The following is a 22,320-nucleotide window of genomic DNA, read 5'->3' as shown; positions in this document are numbered from 1 at the left end:
TTTGTATTTCCATACAAATTGTGAAATTATTTGTTCTAGCTCTGTGAAAAATACCATTGGTAGCTTGATAGGAATGGCATTGAATCTGTAGATTGCTTTGGGTAGTATACTCATTTTCACTATATTGATTCTTCTGATCCATGAACACGGTATATTTCTCCATCTATTAGTGTCCTCTTTGATTTCTTTCACCAGTGTTTTATAGTTTTCTATATTTAGGTCTTTAGTTTCTTTAGGTAGATATATTCCTAAGTATTTTATTCTTTTCGTTGCAATGGTGAATGGAATTGTTTCCTTAATTTCTCTTTCTATTTTCTCAGTGTTAGTGTATAGGAATGCAAGGGATTTCTGTGTGTTGATTTTATATCCTGCAACTTTACTATATTCATTGATTAGCTCTAGTAATTTTCTGGTGGAGTCTTTAGGGTCTTCTATGTAGAGGATCATGTCATCTGCAAACAGTGAGAGTTTTACATCTTCTTTTCCAATTTGGATTCCTTTTATTTTTTTTTCTGCTCTGATTGCTGTGGCCAAAACTTCCAAAACTATGTTGAATAGTAATGGTGAAAGTGGACACCCTTGTCTTGTTCCTGACTTTAGGGGAAATGGATCAATCAAAGAAGAAGATATAACAATTATAATTATATATGCACCCAATATAGGAGGACTGCAATATGTAAGACAAATGCTAACAAGTATGAAAGGGGAAATTAACAATAACACAATAATAGTGGGAGACTTTAATACCCCACTCACACCTATGGATAGATAAACTAAAAAGAATATTAACAAGGAAACACAAACTTTAAATTATACAATAGACCAGTTAGACCTAATTGATACCTATAGGACATTTCATCCAAAAACAATGAATTTCACCTTTTTCTCAAGCACACACGGAACCTTCTCTAGGATAGATCACATCCTGGGCCATAAAGCTAGCCTTGGTAAATTCAAAAAAATTGAAATCATTCCAAGCATCTTTTCTGAACACAATGCAGTAAGATTAGATCTCAATTACAGGAGAAAAACGATTAAAAATTCCAACATATGGAGGCTCATCAACACACTGCTGAATAACCAACCAATCACAGAAGAAATCAGAAATAAAAATATGCATAGAAACGAATGGAAATGAAAACACAACAACCCAAAACCTGTGGGACACTGTAAAAGCAGTCCTAAGGGGAAGGTTCATAGCAATGCAGGCGTACCTCAAGAAACAAGAAAAAAGTCAAATAAATAATCTAACTCTACACCTAAAGCAACTAGAAAAGGAAGAAATGAAGAACCCCAGGGTTAGTAGAAGGAAAGAAATCTTAAAAATTAGGGCAGAAGTAAATACAAAAGAAACAAAAGAGACCATAGCAAAAATCAACAAAGCCAAAAGCTGGTTCTCTGAGGGGATAAATAAAATTGACAAACCATTAGCCAGACTCATCAAGAAACAAAGGGAGAAAAATCACATCAATAAAATTAGAAGTGAAAATGGAGAGATCACAACAGACAACACAGAAATACGAAGGATCATAAGAGACTACTATCAGCAATTATATGGCAATAAAATGGACAACGTGGAAGAAATGGACAAATTCTTAGAAAAGTACAACTTTCCAAAACTGAACGAGGAAGAAATAGAAAATCTTAGACCCATCACAAGCACGGAAATTGGAACTGTAATCAGAAATCTTCCAGCAAACAAAAGCCCAGGACCAGACGGCTTCACAGCTGAATTCCATCAAAAATTTAGAGAAGAGCTAACACCTATCCTGCTCAAACTCTTCCAGAAAATTGCAGAGGAAAGTAAACTTCCAAACTCATTCTATGAGGCCACCATCACCCTAGTACCAAAACCTGACAAAGATGCCACAAAAAAAGAAAACTACAGGCCAATATCACTGATGAACATAGATGCAAAAATCCTTAACAAAATTCTAGCAATCAGAATCCAACAACACATTAAAAAGATCATACATCATGACCAATTGGGCTTTATCCCAGGGATGCAAGGATTCTTCAATATCTGCAAATCAATCAATGTAATACACCACATTAACAAATTGAAAAATAAAAGCCATATGATTATCTCAATAGATGCAAAGAAAGCCTTTGACAAAATTCAACATCCATTTATGATAAAAACTCTCCAGAAAGCAGGAATAGAAGGAACATACCTCAACATAATAAAAGCTATATATGACCAACCCACAGCAAACATTATCCTCAATGGTGAAAAATTGAAAGCATTTCCCCTAAAGTCAAGAACAAGACAAGGGTACCCACTGTCACATGTGGGTTTTATAATTGCTGTCCCAGTACGTATGAGTTGGTATCTTATTCCTGCTTTTAATTTGCATTTTCCTAATGATTAGTTATGCTGAGCACCTTTTAAAGTACCTCTTGGCTGTTTGTATGTCTTCTTTAAGAGAAAGTCTGTTTAGGTCCTTTGTCCACTTTTAATTGAGTTATTATTTAACTATTGAGTTCTATGAGTTCCTTGTATATTTTGGATACTAACCCCTTCTCAGATATGTGGGTTGCAAATGTTTTCTCCCCTTCTGTTGGTTGCCTTTTCATTTTGTTGATGGGTTTCCTTTGCTGAGCAGAAAATTTTTGGTTCTGTTGTAATCCCATTTGCTTACAATGAATAACACATGGCCTCAATCCCTATGGCACTTACAGTCTGTTCAAGAAATCTGTTCTAAAATAGTATTGCAAGCAACATGCACCAGAGTGAGAGAGTCAGAGTGGATTTCTTGTTATGTTTGCTGCTGCTGCTACTAAGTTGCTTCAGTCGTGTCTGACCCTGTGCGACCCCATGGACTGCAGCCCACCAGGCTTCTCTGTCCATGGGATTTTCCAGGCAAGAGTACTGGAGTGGGGTGCCATTGCCTTCTCCGTCTTGTTATGTTTAGTTTTCCTTAAAACTGTCGATCACTGTTAGATGGCATTTTAACCTATCTTATTGTTGTATTTTTAGGTATAAGAAAAGCACTACCTCCAACACCAGCGCCAGAAATAAAGAAAGTAAGGTGGTCTTTAACTTTTGGAAGTGATGAAAGAGATAGTTGCTCATTCATGTGTAACTTTTTGCGACCCATGGACTGTAGCTTGCTAGGCTCCACTATCCATGGGATTTTCCAGGCAAGAACACTGGAGTCAGTAGCTATGCCCTTCCCCAGGGGATCTTTCTGACCCAGGAATCGAATCCAGGTCTCCCACATTGCAGGTAGATTCTTTACTGTCTGAGCCACCAGGGAAGCCCCTAACTTTTTTAAGCGTGTGTTTACCAAGTGTGTTTTTGTTCAGTCCTGTGATATTGCCTCCTACATTTCTATCAGAAATGGATAGATTATGGCTTAACTTGATTTTTTTTTGGTGTCAAATAATATTTATTTAAATGTATCAGAAATTATCACTGGGGGCCCTATTATCATCTGGCATTCTGCCTATATTTTGGCTTTGAATATTATTCAAGCAATGGGGGACTTTAGAGGAATATTTCAGTCCTGAGACCACAGTATTATGACAAAGGGATGACTCTATTGATTTAATGATATACCTATGAATAGTGAAGTATGGTACAAAACATATACTTTGGACTTGGGAGGGACCCGATCCAGCTCGAATCTGATGTGGGTGACTTTAAGCCACTGTTTCCTTAGTTATAAAATGGAAATTATATACTCTTATGGAATTAGTACTAAGAATAAATGAGGATGCAAATGAACTTATTTGCAAAACAGAAACAGACTCACAGAGGAAGGAAATTTAGGGTTGCCCAAGGGGAAAGGCGGGGTATGGGGGTAAATTAGGCTTTTGAGATTAGCAGATAGGAACTATTATATATAAAGTAGATAAACAGCAAGGTCCTACTCTATAGCATAGGGAGCTGTATTCAGTATCCTATAATAAACCATAATGAAAACAGTATGAAAAAGAGTATATACTGAATCACTTCGCTGTATACCAGAAACGAATGCAGCATTGTAAGTTAACTATGTGCTATGCTGTGCTTAGTCCCTTAGTCATGTCCAGCTCTTTGCAACCCCATGGACTGTAGCCCACCAGGCTTCTCTGTCCATGGGGATTCACCAGGCAAGAATACTGGGGCGGGTAGCCTATCCCTTCTCCAGGGGAACTTCCTGACCCAAGAGTCGTACAGAGGTCTTCTGCATTGCAGGCAAATTCTTTACCAGCTGAGCTACCAGGGAAGCCCAACTATATATTTCAATTTAAAATTTAAAAAAAAAAAAAAGAATAAATGAGAAGATATATGCCAGCTATGTACTTAGAGTGTACCTTGCACATAGTAGGCATGAAGAAGTAGATTCCTTCAAGTGGGAGACCTGACGAAAGTAGGTCTTTTTCCCATTGTAGGCCATTAAATGGTGGATCTGCTTTTAGTCGTGATTTCTACTCACATTCTACCCTTGCCTCTCCCTGGTAAGTTAATCCTGACCCCGAGAAGAATCCTTCTGATATTTAAAGACAGTTTTTGCTCTTGTCCTGTATTCTGAAACCCATGAGAGGCCCAGTAGCATCAACATCCTCAAACTCATGGGCGGAGAGTCACCAGATTACTTTAGGTAGAGTTTATTCTGTGGCGGTATGCAGTGCTTAGTGTTTACTTTACACCCAGTTTCACATAGAAGACTAAACTTTCACATTTCCGTTTCTTAGCGAAGGCCTCCTCCACCAATTCCGCCTGAAGAAGAAAATGGTGAAGAAATAGTTGTAGCCATGTATGATTTCCAAGCGACAGAAGCACATGATCTCAGACTAGAGAGAGGCCAGGAGTATATCATATTGGAAAAGAATGATGTTCATTGGTGGAAAGCAAGAGATAAATATGGGTAGGTATTCCCTCCCTGTGGATGATACACAGTGGGTGACTGGGAGTTAAATACTGAGCGAGAAGATGATAATCTGTAACTGCTATGTAGTGAGACCAGTTCAACAGCCGTAAATGAAAATATACATTATTACCTTTTAGTAGCACAGTGTCTTCTTAGTAACTCAATAAATATAAATAGATCAACCACTTCTTTCCAGAAATTAGAATCCATTACACTGGTCTATTTCTCATCCATTGTATGTTTGAATTGGATTGTTTTGATCTTGGGGGAAATTACATTTTAGGTCTCTTTCTGTCCCCCTCCCCCTCAAAATAAATAAGTAATCTTAGATTGGTTGTAGAAAGAGAGAATGTGAGTGTGTGTCTGTCTATATGTATGTGTGTATGTGCCTATGTCTAAAATACATACATTCAAGAAGTTTAAAAACAAATGTTATTTATACTAAATAGGATTTAAAGAGAATAATCCTTTCAACCTTATTATTGGTAAATAATGGGTAAATATGATACGGCAGGGAGTGTATCTTAAGCTTCATTAGGAAAGCTCTATATCCTGTGCTTACCTCTGTAGTATAACCCTGTTTTTATTCTGAGTTCCTGTGAATAAGAAGAGGAGGGCTTTTTGTCCTGATTAGAGCATTCCCTTCATGCAAATCCACTTTCTTACCTCCTGCCCCACCTGCAGTTCCAGGGTCACTGCTGGAGAAGCAATGGAAGCCTCTGGATTGGGCAGGGCCCATGTCTGCTGCTCACTTCTTGGCAGTGGTACATCTCCTGAGTGCTGTGCATTAGTACCTTTATGGAAACCTGTTCATCTGTGTTTATAGGAAGGTCATCACTGCTTTTTTTTGCCAAACAAGATTTTTTTTTTAAATTATAGACATATCCAAAAGATATGTAATAGTTTAACGGAGCCTCTTGTCACTTGACTTCAGAAATTGGTCGGTCATAATTTTTAAATCTTCCCATTAAAACAACAAAAAAAATCTTCCCAACTGTTCTTTTTTTTTTTTGAGTATTTAAAAGTAGATTCAAATCATCATGAAATTTCACCCCCAAGTCTAATTGCTTAAAGATGTTTAAACAACTGCTGTGTCATTAGCATGTGTGCGTGTGTTAGTTGCTCAGTCGTGTCTGACTTTTTGTGACCCCATGGGCTATAGCACACCGGGCTCTTCTGTCCATAGAATTCTCCAGGCAAGAATACTGGAGTGGGTAGCCACTGTCTTCTCCAAGGGATCTTCCCCACCCAGAGATGTACCTGGGTCTCCTGATTGCAGGCAGTTTCTTTACCGTCTGAGCCACCAGGGAACCCCAACATTATAATAGAATAATAATTTTAAAAATTCCTTGGTAGGCTTTCCCCCAGCATTTTCAGGACTAGAAGAAATAAAAGCCCAGATATCAAATATTTAAATATTTATAAGTCAGGCTGACAAATTAGTGAATAAGGTATAATTTATCCTGCAGCTTGACAAACATACCTCCAAAATGACAAGGAAAGCAAGGTCTGGCTTAGAGTTCCGTGCCAGAATGTGACAGCGCCCGGAGGGCTGGCCGTCTCAGGGTCTCGCCCTTCTCCCTTCCCTTCTGTCCCTGGTTCCGTCTCGCATGCACCATGTGCGTCTCCCAGCTACACATCCAAATTCTGTCCATTTGGTTGGCAAAAGCCACCTCCCAGCTTGGTCACTGCCTGGACCTGGGCTGGAGGAGTGCATGCAAGCAGCATCATTTGGTTTCCAGAGAATGAAACCCCTTGGAAAGGCCCCTGTAGGGCTTGGCAATGGGCAGCGAATTCTGAGGCCATAGTTTCAGATGATGGTCCAGCTGAGGAATGATGGACTTTAGCATTCCCTCGAAAGTGTGAGGTCAGAACAGGGGCCCTTCTGGCCCAGGTTTAAGGATAGTACCAACTCTGTAATTCTGGTTTTCCTTGATTAGCTCTAATCTGTATTTTTACAATTTACTCAAGATTAAAACAAGGTCCACACAATGCATTTTGCTGACACGTCTCATGTCTCTCTTTTATTCTACAACAATCCCTGTCCTTTTTCCCCCCGTTTTTGATTTATTGATAAAACCAGATCTTTTTCTCTATAGTGAGCCACAATCTAGACTAAGCTATTTGCTTCCACATGGTATTGTTGAATATGTATCTATGTCCCCTATATCTGGTGGTTCCACTTCTTACGATGCCAGGGTTACGCAGGTAAACACACTGGAGGTATGTTTGTCAACTTTATTCCTCCATCATAAAATTCTTCGTCAATGTTTCACTTAATGATTTTAGCATCCATTGATGATTATTGCTTAGATCTATTATTTCCTTCAGGATAGCAAAATGGAGATTTTTCTAATTCTGACGACCAAGTTTCCTCTGCTGATAACAGTGGTAACCAATACTTTTAAAAGTGTTATTATGGATACTTCTGGGATTCCCAGGTGGCTCAGAGGTAAAGAACCCACCTGCCAATCAATGCAGGAGACGTGGGTTCACTCCCTGGGTCAGGAAGATCCCCTGGAGAAGGAAATGGCAATCCATTTCCAAGTATTCTTGCCTGGGAAATCCCATGGAAAGAGGAGCCTGGTGGGCTCCATGCGGTTGCAAAGAGTCAGACATGACTGAGCGACTAAACAGAAGGAGAAGCATGGATAATTTCATATTTGGTTTTTTTCTATTGCTGTCATTATTCTTTTTGCTTGGATTGTCCCATCATGCGTCAATGGTAACTATTTTTGTTAGGGGTCCTTTTAGCCTTTCTCAGCTTCCTTGCTTTCTGAAGAAAATAAAAGAGCTCAGTTTCATTCTTGTGTTCTTCCTGGTCAAACCTGCAATTTGCCATTTCCCCATAGAGTTCTGGCTCCTTTTCATAGGAAATAATATTTAAAGACAACAGGTGGGGTACTAAGATTCTCTTGCTGCTGGATTGTCCTTGCTTCTAGGCCTTTCTCAGTGCACAGAGCCACATATATACACTCTTATGTGTGCATATATTATGGGTTGTTACCAGAGGCCTGGCGTGCTGCGATTCATGGGGTCGCAAAGACTGAGCAACTGAACTAAACCAGCAGTTCAAATTCAGAATTATAGTATTTTTACTCAACGTAGAAATTTTATACATATATCTCTTTTTCTGCTGAAATTCTTGGTTCCAGCCAAGATTCTACCTACTATGACTGCTCCTTAAATTTTAATGTGCACAGGAGTCATCTAAGGTAAAAATGCAAGGTCCCCTGGCCCCACACAGGCCTCCTCAGTTCATGTCTCTTGGGTGGGACCCAGGAATTTGTCGTTTACCGAGTGACCAGATGATGCTGATGCAGATGTTAGGGATTACTCTCTGAAAGCGTGCACTGCACAGACTGTCACGGTGTTGCAGGGGCAGTTGTTTTCATCCCACACTGCCACTTTCCTGAAGTAGTGGTTTCTTTAAAACATCCCCAGAAAGGGTGAATTCAAGAGAAGCACCATAGAACGTTAGGAAGGGCCCTGAACCAAGTCACAAGTTCAGAATTCACATTCTGACCCTGTTGCTGGCTAGTTCTGAGCCCTTGAAAAAGTCTCAATCTTCCTAAGCTTTGGTTTCCCCACCGAAAAGTGGGTACAAGAATGTCTGCCTACCTCAGAATTTTTGTAAGGATCCAATGAGGAAATCCTTTGTAAAGCATCAAATACTGTAGATACATTGACTTATTGAGGGTCAGCCAATCTTTCTTATAAGCTTTAGGCAATATTATACTTTAATTATTCCAGAAGGGCAGTAATTTTCCTCTTAATACTGTCAGTAAAATATTTTCAGTTTATCTAAAGTGTTTTTCTTATTTCTAGGAGTGAAGGATATATCCCAAGTAATTATGTGACAGGAAAGAAATCAAACAACTTAGATCAATATGAGTAAGTAAAAGATATTTTGTGAATGTGGAGAACCAGACATTGTTTTTCTTTTCCTAATTATGTAAGGGACCTGGGAGACTAATGGTTATCTTTCACTGTCTTTATAAGGTGATACCAACTTATTCTTAACTCAGTTGTATAAGATGGTAAATGATGCTGTAATTAGTGTATAATTAGTTTCTATTATACACTTCACCTGAACATACTATGTGTGAATCGAGTTACAGAAATGAATATAATTAAATTGATTTTAAACAAATCACAGCTTAACTGGCTTTGAAATACAGCTCATTGTTCATTCAAGAAATGAAAATACAGTTTCCTAGAGTTGCCTTTAAAAAGCATTTGATTGTTTATTTTTTCTAACTATAATAAGTGATTATTGTTTTAAAATTGTTTGAAAATATGAAAAATGTTAATAAGGAAAAAATTATAAATCAACTAGATCTGAACTCTGTCAACATTTGTATATTTTCTTTCAATCTTTTTACTGTTTTAAAAAAATAGAATCATGCTGTATATACTGTTTTATATCCTGTTTAATTCACTTAACAATATATTTCCTCATACCGTTGAATGTTCTTCAAAAGCATTTTCATAATTGTACTGTGTTTCATTCTTCAAATATTTACTGAGACCTTAGTATGTATCCTGCACTGTGTGAGATCTTAAGGAGTACAACCAGGCATATAACCACATGGATGTGCAGTAATTTATAAAATCATTTTCTTATTTGTGTGACATGAATGTTTTGGCATCTTTGCTATGTAAAAATACTGGGATACCTCTTTCTGCTTATTGTTTTAAACTAGATCTTTAAAAACCTACATACTGGGCTAAAGGCTAGTTTTGAACTTCTTAAGACTTCTAAAGCATGCTGTCAAATTACTTTTCAGAGAAAGCAAGTGGGCTGCTGTTCATACGCCCACTAGCAGTGTGTGGCCAGGTTTTAGTGAGAGGCTCAAATATACCAAACACTGTTTGTGGTCATTCTGAGGTGGTATTTTGATGCTTCATTCACTTCTTTAAAAACAACACCATCACCACCACCTCCAACACAAAGCTGTTTCCTCTGTCCATGTCACTTCCTATAATATGAGTGTACCTTAAAAGTCTAGAAAAGGATTAACAGATTCAAAAGTCGTAGTTCCCAGTGGTGTGACCCCTTCAAAGGTGTTTTAGAAGTAGGTGAGGGTATAAAAAAGATGTAACTAAAATAGTGTTTTTGCTCTGAAATAAGTTTTAGGAAAATAGAGCATATATTTAGAATTTGGGGAAGATGCTAAAGGTAGAAACTTGGACTTGATTTTAAAGGGATCTGGTAGAGAAGTGACTGATAATTGAGGAGGGAAGTGCTTGGAAACTAGATAATCCTTATCTGAATGTAAGAGCTACCCCCTATGACTCACGGGATTACACATAAGGGTTTTAGAAAGTTTATGGTGCATTGCCATGCATTTTTTGGGTGCCTGACTCCACCTCTGCATGACTAAGGGGACTTGCTGTGGGAGCCCCCTCAGCTGGCTTCTGCCCAAGGTTGGGGATACCACGTGGCAGGGTGCCAGTTCTGGCTGCATGAGAGATGAAAAACCTGTTCTCAGTGCTGACTCCTGCTATCTTTCCATGCCACGGTTGGTGTTGGATTTTGCTAAAGCCCATCTTGTAATACATCTCAAATATCTCCAGGGTTAAAAAACTTTTTGCCAGGTGCTGAACCAAGAGCAATAAGGAGTTCATGATCTGAGGCACAGTCAGCTCCTGGTCTTGTTTTTGCTGACTGTATAGAGCTTCTTCATCTTTGGCTGCAAAGAATATAATCAATCTGATTTTGGTGTTGGCCATCTGGTGATGTCCACATGTAGAGTCTTGTGTTGTTGGAAGAGGGTGTTTGCTATGACCAGTGCATTCTCTTGGCAAAACTCTATTAGCCTTTACCCTGCTTCATTCTGTACTGCAAGGCCAAATTTGCCTGTTACTCCAGGTGTTTCTTGACTTCCTACTTTTCATTCCAGTCCCCTATGATGAAAAGGACATCTTTTTTGGGTGTTAGTTCCAGAAGGTCTTACAGGTCTTCATAGAACTATTCAACTTCAGCTTCTTCAGCGTTACTGGTCAGGGCATAGACTTGGATTACCGTGATATTGAATGGTTTACCTTGGAAACAAACAGACATCATTCTGTCATTTTTGAGATTGCAACCAAGTACTGCATTTCAGACTCTTTCGTTGACTGTGATGGCTACACCATTTCTTCTAAGGGATTTTTGCCCACAGTAGTAGTTATAATGGTCATCTGAGTTAAATTCACCCATTCCAGTCCATTTTAGTTCACTGATTCCTAAAATGTCAGTGTTCACTCTTGTCATCTCCTGTTTGACCACTTCCAATTTGCCTTGATTCATGGACCTAACATTCCAGGTTCCTATGCAATATTGCTCTTTACAGCATCAGACCTTGCTTCTATCACCAGTCTCATCCACAACTGGGTATTGTTTTTGCTTTGGCTCTGTCTCTTCATTCTTTGTGGAGTTATTTCTCCACTGATCTCCAGTAGCATATCGGGGGGGAGTTAATCTTTCAGTGTCCTGTCTTCTTGCCTTTTCATACTGTTCATGGGGTTCTCAAGGCAAGAATACTGAAATGGTTTTCCATTCCCTTCTCCAGTGGACCACATTTTGTCAGAACTCTCCACCAAGACCCATCCGTCTTGGGTGGCCCTATGCAGCATGGCTTAATATCACTGAGTTAGACAAGGCTGTGGTCCATGTGACTAGATTGGCTAGTTTCTGTGATTGTGGTTTTAGTCTGTCTGCCCTCTGATGCCCTCTGTCAGCTCCTACCACTGAAAAATGCTGGGCTGGATGAAGCACAAACTGGAATCAAGATTGCCGGGAGAAATATCAATCAATAACCTCAGATATGCAGATGACACCACCCTTATGGCAGAAAGTGAAGAAGAACTAAAGAGGCTCTTGATGACAGTGAAAGAGGAGAGTGAAAAAGTTGGCTTAAAGCTCAACATTCAGAAAACGAAGATTTATGGCATCTGGTCCCATCACTTCATGGGAAATAGATGGGGAAACAGTGGAAACAGTGAGAGATTTTATTTTGGGGGGCTCAAAAATTAAGCAGATGGTGACTGCAGCCATGAAATTAAAAGATGCTTGTTCCTTGGAAGGAAAGTTATAACCAACCTAGACAGCATATTGAAAAGCAGAGACATTACTTTGCCAAAAAAACGTCTATCTAGTCAAGGCTATGGTTTTTGCATTAGTCATGTATGGATGTGAGAGTTGGACTCTAAAGAAAGCTGAGCGCCGAAGAATTGATGCTTTTGAACTGTGGTGTTGGAGAAGACTCTTGAGAGTCCCTTGGACTGCAAGGAGATCCAACGAGTCCATTCTGGAGGAGATCAGTCCTGAGTGTTCATTGGAAGGACTGATGTTGATGCTGAAATTCCAATGCTTTGGCCACCTGGTGTGAAGAACTGACTCATTGGAAAAGATCCTGATGCTGGGAAAGATTGAAGGCAGGAGGAGAAGGGGATGACAGAGAATGAGATGGTTGGATGGCATCACCAACTCAATGGACATGAGTTGAATAAACTCTGGGAGTTGGTGATAGAACAGGGAGGCCTGGTGTGCTGTGGTCCATGGGGTCACGAAGAGTCGGACACAACTGAGTGAGTAAACTGAACTGAACTGAACTGAACTGAATCAAGAGCCCCTCTGCTGTTTGTTTGGGGGCAGGAGGAGGAGCCCTAGGCAATGGTTGTCCCCTGGGCTGGACTCAGGACTGCCAACCTACAGCTCCCGGGGTATCAGTACCCTGGTTCTCACCTCTACATCAGGTCCCAGTTGGGGGAGGACAGAACCAGCAGAAGTGCTGCAGGAAAGAAACTGGACTCATTATGGTGGTCAGGAATATATTCTTGATGGAAACACATTAAAGGAAGAAGGTGACAGGAATGCAAGGGCCCTTAGACGGGAAAAGTCCAGAACAAGACTTTGCATGGGTGATCCAGGAGGCAAGGACCAAATTGAGAACCGGCTAAGATTTATAGCTCATTGATTGGTTGTTTTCAATTCTTTTTTTGTTATTTTATACCTGTTGCCTCCTTTTTATAATTTACCCAGCCTACCCTCCCCAAGAAGCTTGGCTAGGATCTTTCCTTTCCAGAAAGGACTCAGTATCCCTAAATCAGCTTTTCCTCTCAATTCAGACACCACCATGAAGTCCTATCCATTTAAGTGTTTGAAGTGACTAGCCAATCTGAAACCCTCATTCCCATTAGGGTTTTGATATCTAAGAAGGGAATGACAAGTTACTTACAAATCCTGACGTTGTTTCTAGACATATATTGTACCTTCATCAAGGGGAACTAACTGATCTCCCTAGGTATTTGTGTACCAGGCTTGTGAGCGATGCGTGTGCTGGCGTCCTAGAGCTGTAACTCTCCTCACCGTGTGTGCTTCCTCACATTCCCACCCTCTGCATCGTTCTTTCCCATACGATGCGTTCAGCATCCTTTCCCTCTTGTCTGTCCCTCCGTGCCCGGTACCTCCGTGCCCATACCTTCTATGATAGGTATCATAGAAGAGACAAAGAGGCCACAAAGAACCGTTACGAAATACTCACCAAGAGCCACAGGTTGATTCCTCTTTTGATTTGCTCATCACTCCTTCCTGTTTTCCTTCCACTTTAGTGTCTGAGTTTCTATTCTAGGGAAAGAAAGCATCCTTTCTGGGGAACCTGCAAATGCCTTAAAAATGACTGCTTAGAACAGGATTTGTGCTGTGAATTCCTTTTCTTTCCTTATTTTCTTTATCCCTTCCTAGAAGCTTGAATCGGAGAAGGCAGTGGCACCCCACTCCAGTACTCTTGCCTGGAAAATCCCATGGATGGAGGAGCCTGGTAGGCTGCAGTCCATGGGGTCGCTAAGAGTCAGACACGAATGAGCGACTTCACTTTCACTTTTCACTTTCATGCATTGGAGAAGGAAATGGCAACCCACTCCAGTGTTCTTGCCTGGAGAATCCCAGGGACAGGGGAGCCTGGTGGGCTGCCGTCTATGGGGTCACACAGAGTTGAACACAACTGAAGTGACTTAGCAGCAGCAGCAGCAGGAGCTTGAATATACTAAGTGAGGAAAGGACCTCTTTTTTTTCCCCGAGTTTCTTATATCTAATTCCTCTTGAAAGCCACAGTCTAGTTTTACTGACTACTTGCATGTGAATGTGAGACTAATCTTCCATTGTTTACTCTTGCTGTGAGAATATGGGCTTGGATTTTCTGTGATTAGTTAAGAGAATATTTTTCAGTCTTTCAGATCCTGCTGGTTTATAATGCATAATGAGAGATCCAGTTACTGTTCTTAATTATTTCTTATGACTGTTTTTAAGAAGAGAAATATTTCCTCTATCAATGAGAAAGCTTTAGGGACAGAATCCAATCTGTTCTCCTTTTTTTTTTTTAATGTGAACCATTTTAAAAGTCTTTAGTAAATTCGTTAACAATGTTGTTTCTGCTATATGTTTCTTTTTTTTTTGGTTGCAAGGCACTTAGGATCTTAGCTCCTCAATCAGGGATCAAACCCACACCTCCTGCATTGAGAGGTGAAGTCTTAACCACTGGACAGCCAGGAAAGTCCCCTCCTCCTTTATTTCATTTCTCAATTACTTTCAGAAATTGATCAGAACTATAGCTTTGTTGAATGTGGTCCCAGTTCATAAAGTGGGACCCACAGAAATGAGATCTTAATACCCACAATTCTGAGGCCTGGTTAATCATTTCAGGTTCCAAATAAAATAAGTTACTGGCTTGTACTGAGATTATAATTTGTGTTTGGCTGCTACAACTGCTTAAAAGAATCTTGATGAGAAAAGATCTTGTATTTTTTTTCTTTGTGTTTTTCTCTTCCTCAGTCAGGGAAGGCCTTTGTATTTGCTTGTCTCACGGTGTTTGCTGGGCCAAAAGCAGGTGCTCATCCTCTTATAAAAGCCTGAAACAGTGACAAAAAATTCACATGTTTAGAGGGGCCAAGCTAAGTTTTGTAATATTGGAACCCTCAGGAAATATGACTGGTGGAGGGTTCTGCCCATGAAAGGCCATCTAAAACAAAACAGCAGAGAGCAAAAACCCAAGTGTAAAGCTGACAGTTTGAGGGACTTGTCTAGTGGTTCAGCGGTTAACATGCTTCCTACACGGGGCGGGGTGGTGGGGGTGGGGTGGTGGGCATGGATTCCTGGTCAGGAATTAAGATTCTACATGTCACACGGCCAGAAATATAAATAAACCTGACAATTTGAGTTCATCTTCTTCGGCCAACTTGCTTATAATCCCATGGAGAGATTGAGCTGTGGAAAGCAAGGGAAGGGGTGTACTTCTGAGCATGAAGTGGGAGATGGCAGTATCCATCTTTCCTTAGGAAAAATTTCCCAAGGGGTAAAAGGGGCGCTGATATGCAGGGGCTTAGCACAGAGTGGGGAGGGCAGGCGCCACTGCTTGGCCCTGGCGGAGTTCCTACAGCACACCTGAGGAGGCTCCCAGGGGTTAGGACTGTGCTAGAAGCAGCACGTCGGGAAGACCCAGGAGGCCTCTTCTGTTTTGCTCTGTTTCTTTCAACACTTGGGACCTTTGTGAAGTTCACTAGGGGAGTCTTCCTGATAAGCTGAGATGAAATCTACTGCCTGTTGGTGGGATGGAGGCTTAGGATTAGATTTAATTTGAATTAAAGACAATAATGTAGTGATATTTCCTGCATATTTGAGTCTGTGGGGTAAAATTCATTCTTGCTGTTATTATAATAGTGAAAAATAGGAATGATTTTTATGTTAACTAATAAAAAAGAGCTTAAATAAATTATGGCACATCCAGACTGTGAACTATATTGTTTTGCAAAGATGTGTGTGATACACTGTTAAGTGAAAAAATCCAGGTTCTGATACAGCAAGTATACTTTGATCAGCTTTAATAATGAAAATGAGAATGTTAGCATACATATGGGTCTTTATAAAAATATGGGTAGAAAAAGTCTGCAAGTATGTACATCCAAATGTTACTAGTGGTTTTCTATTTTATAGAGATCATGCATGATATCTTGTTCTTATTTATTGTTTGTCATTGGGGAGCAGTATTGCCTTGCTAATTCTAAAAAGAAAAAAGAACAATTAAAGTACCTGAGGTCTTAAACATATCTTTTTCTGTTCAGATGGTATTGCAGAAATATGAATAGGAGCAAAGCAGAGCAACTCCTTAGAAGTGAGGTAAGTGTTTGTACTTGTTTTGTGGGTTTGGTTCCAGCACAGAATCAATTGAAATTAATTCCCGATTAGAAATTCCACCTACCTCTGTGACCAAAGCCTAAAAAAATACCATGATGTACGTACAAATTAAAAAAAAAAAAAATTTAAAATTGAAGGCTGCCATATTTGTTTCCTGGGGCTACTGTAAACAAAGTACCACAAACTGAGTGCTGTACCAAAGTAGCACAAGCAGAAGTTTGTTGTTTCACGGATCTGAAGGTCAGAAACCTGAAATCCAGATGTCAGCAGGCTGGGCTCCTTTGGGGGCTGTGAGGGAGGGATCTGAATGAGGCCTCTCTCCCTTTCTCCCTGTGGTTCTTCCCTCTATGCATATCTGGCTCTGTGTCCAGATTTCCCTTTTATAAGGACTCCAGCCACATAGGATTAGGGCTCCCTGCCCCATGACCTCATTTCCACTTGATTGCCTCCATACATCTCCACAGAAGGTCACGTTCTGAAGCACCAGGGATCAGAACTCCAGTGTGTGTTTTTCAAGGGGGAAAGAAAGTCCCTGTTCTTCAGTCGCCCAGTCGTGTCTGACTCTTTGTGACTCCATGGACTGCAGCAGGCCAGGCTTCCCTGTCCTTCACCATCTCCAGGAGTTTGCTCAAACTCCTGTCAACAGATTTATGCTATACTATGCTATGCTAAGTCACTTCAGTCGTGTCCGACTCTGTGTGACCCCATAGATGGTAGCCTACCAGGCTTCCCCGTCCCTGGGATTCTCCAGGCAAGAACACTGGAGTGGGTTGCCATTTCCTTCTCCAATGCATGAAAGTGAAAAGTAAAGTGAAGTTGCTCAGTCGTGTCCGACTCTTAGCGACCCCATGGACTGCAGCCTACCAGGCTCCTCTGTCTATGGGATTTTCCAGGCAAGAGTACTGGAGTGGGGTGCCATTGCCTTCTCCGAACAGATTTATAACAATGGATAATAGCTATACATGGCCAACGTTTTCTTTACTGTTTCTTACTGATTTATCATTTGCTACCTTAATGTTAGTACTTATATGTATTTTTATTTTTTGCTTCAAGTTGTTTTAAAACAGTTTAACATCAATATTACATGCTATCTTTTATAAATGAAGTGTTAACACAGTATTTAGTTGCCTTTAGAAATGTGCCAAAATTCTTGCACTTTAGAAATAATTACAGTGGCAAGATGAAATCCAGTCTAGAGGAAGCTAAGTGGACTGAATAAGGAGACCCATCCAAGTCTAGCTGTTACTTTTCTAGTCTATTTTTGGCATCTGTAAGGCCGAAATGTTGTGTTAGAAGATGACCTCTACAGTTCTCTGCATTTATGACCTAGTTATTCTATTTAGTAATAGTTCTGTTAAACCTGTGCTTTCTCATTTTGTCTCCTGCTTATTATCCCTAGTTGAGGTTTGGTTGGGTGCTTATTTCTTATAGTTTATGTTAAGAGATCAGTACATTCATGCATGCTAAGTTGCTTCAGTTGTGTCAGACTCTTTGTGACCCTATGAACTGTAGCCTGCCAGGCTCCTCTGTCCATGGGATTCTCCAGGCAAGAAAACTGTAGTGGGTTGCCATTTCCTCCTCCAGGGGATCCTCCGGACCCAGGGACTGAACCCATGTCTTTTACATCTCCTGCATTGGCAGGCAGGTTCTTTGCCACCATTGGCACCTGGAAAGCCCATACTGGAAGAGAGCAATAGCAGGTGATTATGCTTGATTCAGAGATCAAATTGCCAACATCCACTGGATCATCGAAAAAGCAGAGAGTTCCAGAAAAACATCTACTTCTGCTTTATTGACTACGCCAAAGCCTTTGACAGTGTGGATCACAAAAAACTTGAACATTCTTTAAGAGATGGGAATACCAGACCACCTTACCTGCCTCCTGAGAAATCTGTATGCAGGTCAAAAAGCAACAGTTAGAACCAGACATGGAACAACAGACTGGTTCCAAATTGGGAAAGGAGTATGTCAAAGCTGTATATTGTCACCTTGCTTATTTAACTTATATGCAGAGTACATCATGCGAAATGCTGGGCTGGTTGAAGGACAAGCTGAAATCAAGATTACTGGGAGAAATATCAATAATCTCAGATATACAGAGGACGCCACCCTTATGGCAGATAGCAAAGAGGAACTAAAGAGCCTCTAGATGAAAGTGAAAGAGGAGAGTGAAAAAGTTGGCTTAAAGCTCAACATTCAGAAAACGAAGATCATGGCATCTAGTCCCATCACTTCATGGTAAATAGATGGAGAAACAATGGAAACAGTGACAGACTTTATTTTCTTGGGTTCCAAATCACTGCAGATGGTGACTGCAGCCATGAAATTAAAAGACGCTTGCTCCTTGTAAAAGATGCTTACTCCTTGGAAGGAAAGTTATGACCAACCTAGATAGCATGTTCAAAAGCAGAGACATTACTTGGCCAACAAAGGTTCATCTAGTCAAGGCTATGGTTTTTCCTGTGGTCATGTATGGATGTGAGAGTTGGACTGTGAAGAAGGCTGAGCGCCAAAGAATTGATGCTTTTGAACTGTGGTGTTGGAGAAGACTCTTGAGTTCCTTGGTTTGCAAGGAGATCAAACCAGTAGATCCTAAAGGAAATCAGTCCTGAATATTCATTGGAAGGACTGATGCTGAAGCTGAAACTCCAATACTTTGGCCACCTGATGCAAAGAACTGACTCATTGGAAAAGACCCTGATGCTGGGAAAGATTGAAGGCGGGAGGAGAAGGGGACGACAGAGCATGAGATGGTTGGATGGCATTGCTGACTCTATCTATTGACATGAGTTTGAGCAAGCTCCAGGAGTTGGTGACAGACAGGGAATTCTGGCGTGCTGCCGTCCATGCAGTTGCAGAGTCAGACACACCTGAGTGACTGAACTGAACTCAACTCATGCTTGATTCATATGACATGTCACCTCTCCTCCCATTCTGTGGGTGGCTCCACAGTGAAAGGCCGCTGTAGGGCAGTGGGTACCTAGAAGGCTTGAGGTCTAAATCCTGGCTCTGCTCTTTATTAGCCATTTGACCTGGGGTAAATTTCCAACCTTTCTGTGCTTCATTTCCTCACCTGTAAACAGGTAAGGGGATAATAGTAGTAGCTACCTCAAAAGACTATTTTGAGGACTGAGTAGATCCACATATAATATATCAAAGCAGAGTAAGTTTTCAATAAGTATGTGCAGTGGCACCCCACTCCAGTACTTTTGCCTGGAAAATCCCACGGACGGAGGAGCCTGGTGGGCTGCAGTCCATGGAGTCGCTAGAGTTGGCCTGAGCGACTCTAGCGACTTCACTTTCACTTTTCACTTTCATGCCTCGGAGAAGGAAATGGCCACCCACTCCAGTGTTCTTGCCTGGAGAATCCCAGGGACGGGGAAGCCTGGTGGGCTGCCGTCTACGGGGTCGCACAGAGTCGAACACGACTGAAGCGACTTAGCAGCAGCAGCAGCAGGGACTTCCTTGGTGGTCCAGTGGTTAAGACTCTCTTCTCCACTGCACTGGGCACCTGTTTGATCCCTGGTTGGGAAACTGAGATCTCACATGCCACACAGTGCAGCCAAAAACAAAAGAAAATAAGCACACAGACAAACAAAATGTGTTTTACTAGAAAATCTTCCAGCAAAGATAAAGGAATAGTTCTGCTTTATAGAGTAAAATCATTTCCAGGAAGTTTTGTGTAAGCAAATAATGTTAACTCATGGGAAACATAAATCAGGGGAAACAAAGTTTACTGACCAATAAATTATTATGATCATTGTCCCTAATGGTTCTTATCAGATTTATTTTGGGGGCTTTATTTCATTCCATTGTCTTTCCTAGGAATAAGGACAGACTGTTTTTATTTTCATCTGCTAGGCACACTTTCCAAGCGGATTCAGTGTTGGAGACTGACTGTGGTGCTGTTGGTGGAGAGGTGTTTGAGGTTCCTGGCTTCTGTTTCTTGCTCTTAGGCTTAGAACTTGATGAGGATTTATCTCTTGACCATTCACTGTGTTTCTGCCTTTTGGTTTTCTCTGCTTAAGTTGCTTGTGCTTCCGTCTCTCCTTTTGTAAAGAGTGATATTTAACATAGATTTCTAGGGGAATTAAGGAGTTTTTTAAGTGTTTCTATAAAGAGCACTGAGATGTTTATAGGAAAAATGCTATGTGGACAAAGATGATATAGAGTTAGGATTCACGACTTCTAGAAAATACAAAAAATGTATGAAATGAAACCCCGTTGTTAAGAAATGCCGTTTTCAGTAACTGTTTCCCCATATGTCCAGGAAGTAAAGGAATTGCAAAACTTGTCTGTCAGTTCTGGAAGGGCCCTGAGAGATTATCTTGGTGAAATGTCTCCTACTAGTGTGTGTTCCATGCATTGGAGAAGGAAATGGCAACCCACTCCAGTGTTCTTGCCTGGAGAATCCCAGGGACAGGGGAGCCTGGTGGGCTGCCGTCTATGGGGTCGCACAGAGTTGGACACGACTGAAGTGACTTAGCAGCAGCAGCAGCGTGTGTGTGAAGAGTTACAGCTATGGGGAATTATGAGTGTGCTTTCTTTAACCAGTCCATGGGTCGCAACAGTCCACGGGTTGCAAAGAGTCGGACACGACTGAGTGACTTCACTTTCACTTTCACTTTCTTTAACTACTCACGGTCCAGTAATGTGAAGTGAAACATCACGTGGATGACTTACCTGTTGCTAAGTTGTGCTTCTCCAACCAGATTTTCTAGGCAGAGGATAATAATCATAAAATCATAAAACTGGGTTCTTGGATCTTCTGTATGGCATTGATATTGGATTGAAATAAAATTTTTCTTAACTTGGATTTTAGGATAAAGAAGGTGGTTTTATGGTAAGAGATTCCAGTCAACCAGGCATGTACACAGTTTCCCTTTATACAAAGTTTGGAGGGTAAGTAATCTCTCTGTCTTTTAATTCAGAATTTTTGAATGCAGTTCTTACATAGCTTGCATGGATTCCTGAAAAATAAGCTGCAATTCAGAATTTTAAAATCTGAACTTGATTTCTAAAGTCTATGTGCTGTGCTATGCTGTGCTGTGCTTAGTCGCTCAGTCATGTCCAACTCTTTGTGTCCCCATGGACTGTAGCTTACCAGGTTCCTCTGTCCATGGGGATTCTCCAGGCAAGAACACTGGGGTGGGTTGCCATGCCCTCCTCCAGGGGATCTTTCTGACCCAGGGATCGAACCAAGCTCTCCCGCACTGCAGGTGGATTCTTTACTGTCTGAGCCACCAGGGAAGCCCTAAAGTCTATAACATTTTTGTATTCATATCTAGTAATTGTCCTCATCATTTTCTATATATGTATTTGTTGAGAATGGCTATAGAAACCTTGGGGCTTCCCAGCTGGTACAGTAAAGAATACAGCTGCCAATGCAAGAGACTCAGGTTTGATCTCTGAGTCTGGAAGATCCCCTGGAGTAGGAAATGACAACTCACTCCAGTATCCTTACCTGGAAAAGTTCATGGACAGAGGAACCTGACTGGCTACAGTCTATGGGGTCACAAAGAGTCAGACACCACTGAGGGACTGAGCACACACACACATAGAAATCTTAGCAACATTCCACAGATAATTACTTTGTACTGTGCTAGTGGTAAGGCTACCACACTGAGTTGCTTCCAGTTGCTTGGTGGGGATTTCTTTCAGAGAAGCAAACAGGCAGTGCTGGTATATATGAGTGAGTGCTGGGCAGAGTGCCTGTGTGGCAGGGTAGTGGGGTACATAGCCCAGACACATCTGAGTTAGTCATTAATACTACCTACTGACATCCAATCTGAGACCTGATGGGTGAGGCAGGTGGAGGTTGGAGGGAGGGGAACAAGTGTTTCTGACACAGGAAATTGCTGGACCCAGAAGTGAAGGAGCACTTGGCAAGCTGAGGAAAGTGTATTGTAACTAGATTGTAGAATGGGAGGGGTGGGGCAAGGGAGGAGAGAGGAACCTGAGAAGGAAATGTGAAGTCTGAGCTTTATCTTAATACCAGCAAGAGTTCTCTGAAAAGGACTTTTAGCAGATGACTCAAGAAGATCTGTGTTACAGAAAGATATCTAAAACAGAAGTTGTACATGTTTTATAAGTTCAGTTTATTCACTTTTAGAGGTCCTCTGAACATTTGTAACATCAATAATAGGGACAAAAAGCAGTAGCCAGCTAATTGCTATTTTAAGACTTTAAACTATTAGTAAAGAGTTGGTAGAAATTCTTTTTTACATTCTCATGCAAGAGATCAATGATGTTATCAGTGACCACTTTAAATCCCATCTGCTAATT

General features: G+C 40.9%; 1 protein-coding gene across 9 annotated transcripts in view; it reads left to right on the top strand.

Annotated features, from left to right (window-relative positions):
- The window catches only part of TEC (tec protein tyrosine kinase), a 168,886-nt gene that overhangs the window by 126,786 nt on the left and 19,780 nt on the right, over positions 1-22,320 (top strand). For all 9 annotated transcript variants that reach the window (XR_011567187.1, XM_070791404.1, XM_070791408.1 and 6 more), the window contains 5 exons: positions 2,981-3,027; positions 4,684-4,856; positions 8,688-8,753; positions 15,963-16,017; positions 20,858-20,937. Coding sequence is in view for 8 of the 9 variants with exons in the window: in XM_070791404.1 (XP_070647505.1) it covers positions 2,981-3,027; positions 4,684-4,856; positions 8,688-8,753; positions 15,963-16,017; positions 20,858-20,937 (421 nt within the window). In the remaining variant the exon portion in view is untranslated. The remainder of the gene's footprint in view (positions 1-2,980; positions 3,028-4,683; positions 4,857-8,687; positions 8,754-15,962; positions 16,018-20,857; positions 20,938-22,320) is intronic.

The sequence above is a fragment of the Bos indicus genome, chromosome 6, assembly GCF_029378745.1.
Source record: "Bos indicus isolate NIAB-ARS_2022 breed Sahiwal x Tharparkar chromosome 6, NIAB-ARS_B.indTharparkar_mat_pri_1.0, whole genome shotgun sequence".
Taxonomy (NCBI): Eukaryota; Metazoa; Chordata; class Mammalia; order Artiodactyla; family Bovidae; genus Bos; species Bos indicus.
The sequence above is the reverse complement of the archived record's forward strand: the minus strand, read 5'-3'. Positions and strand labels throughout refer to the sequence as shown.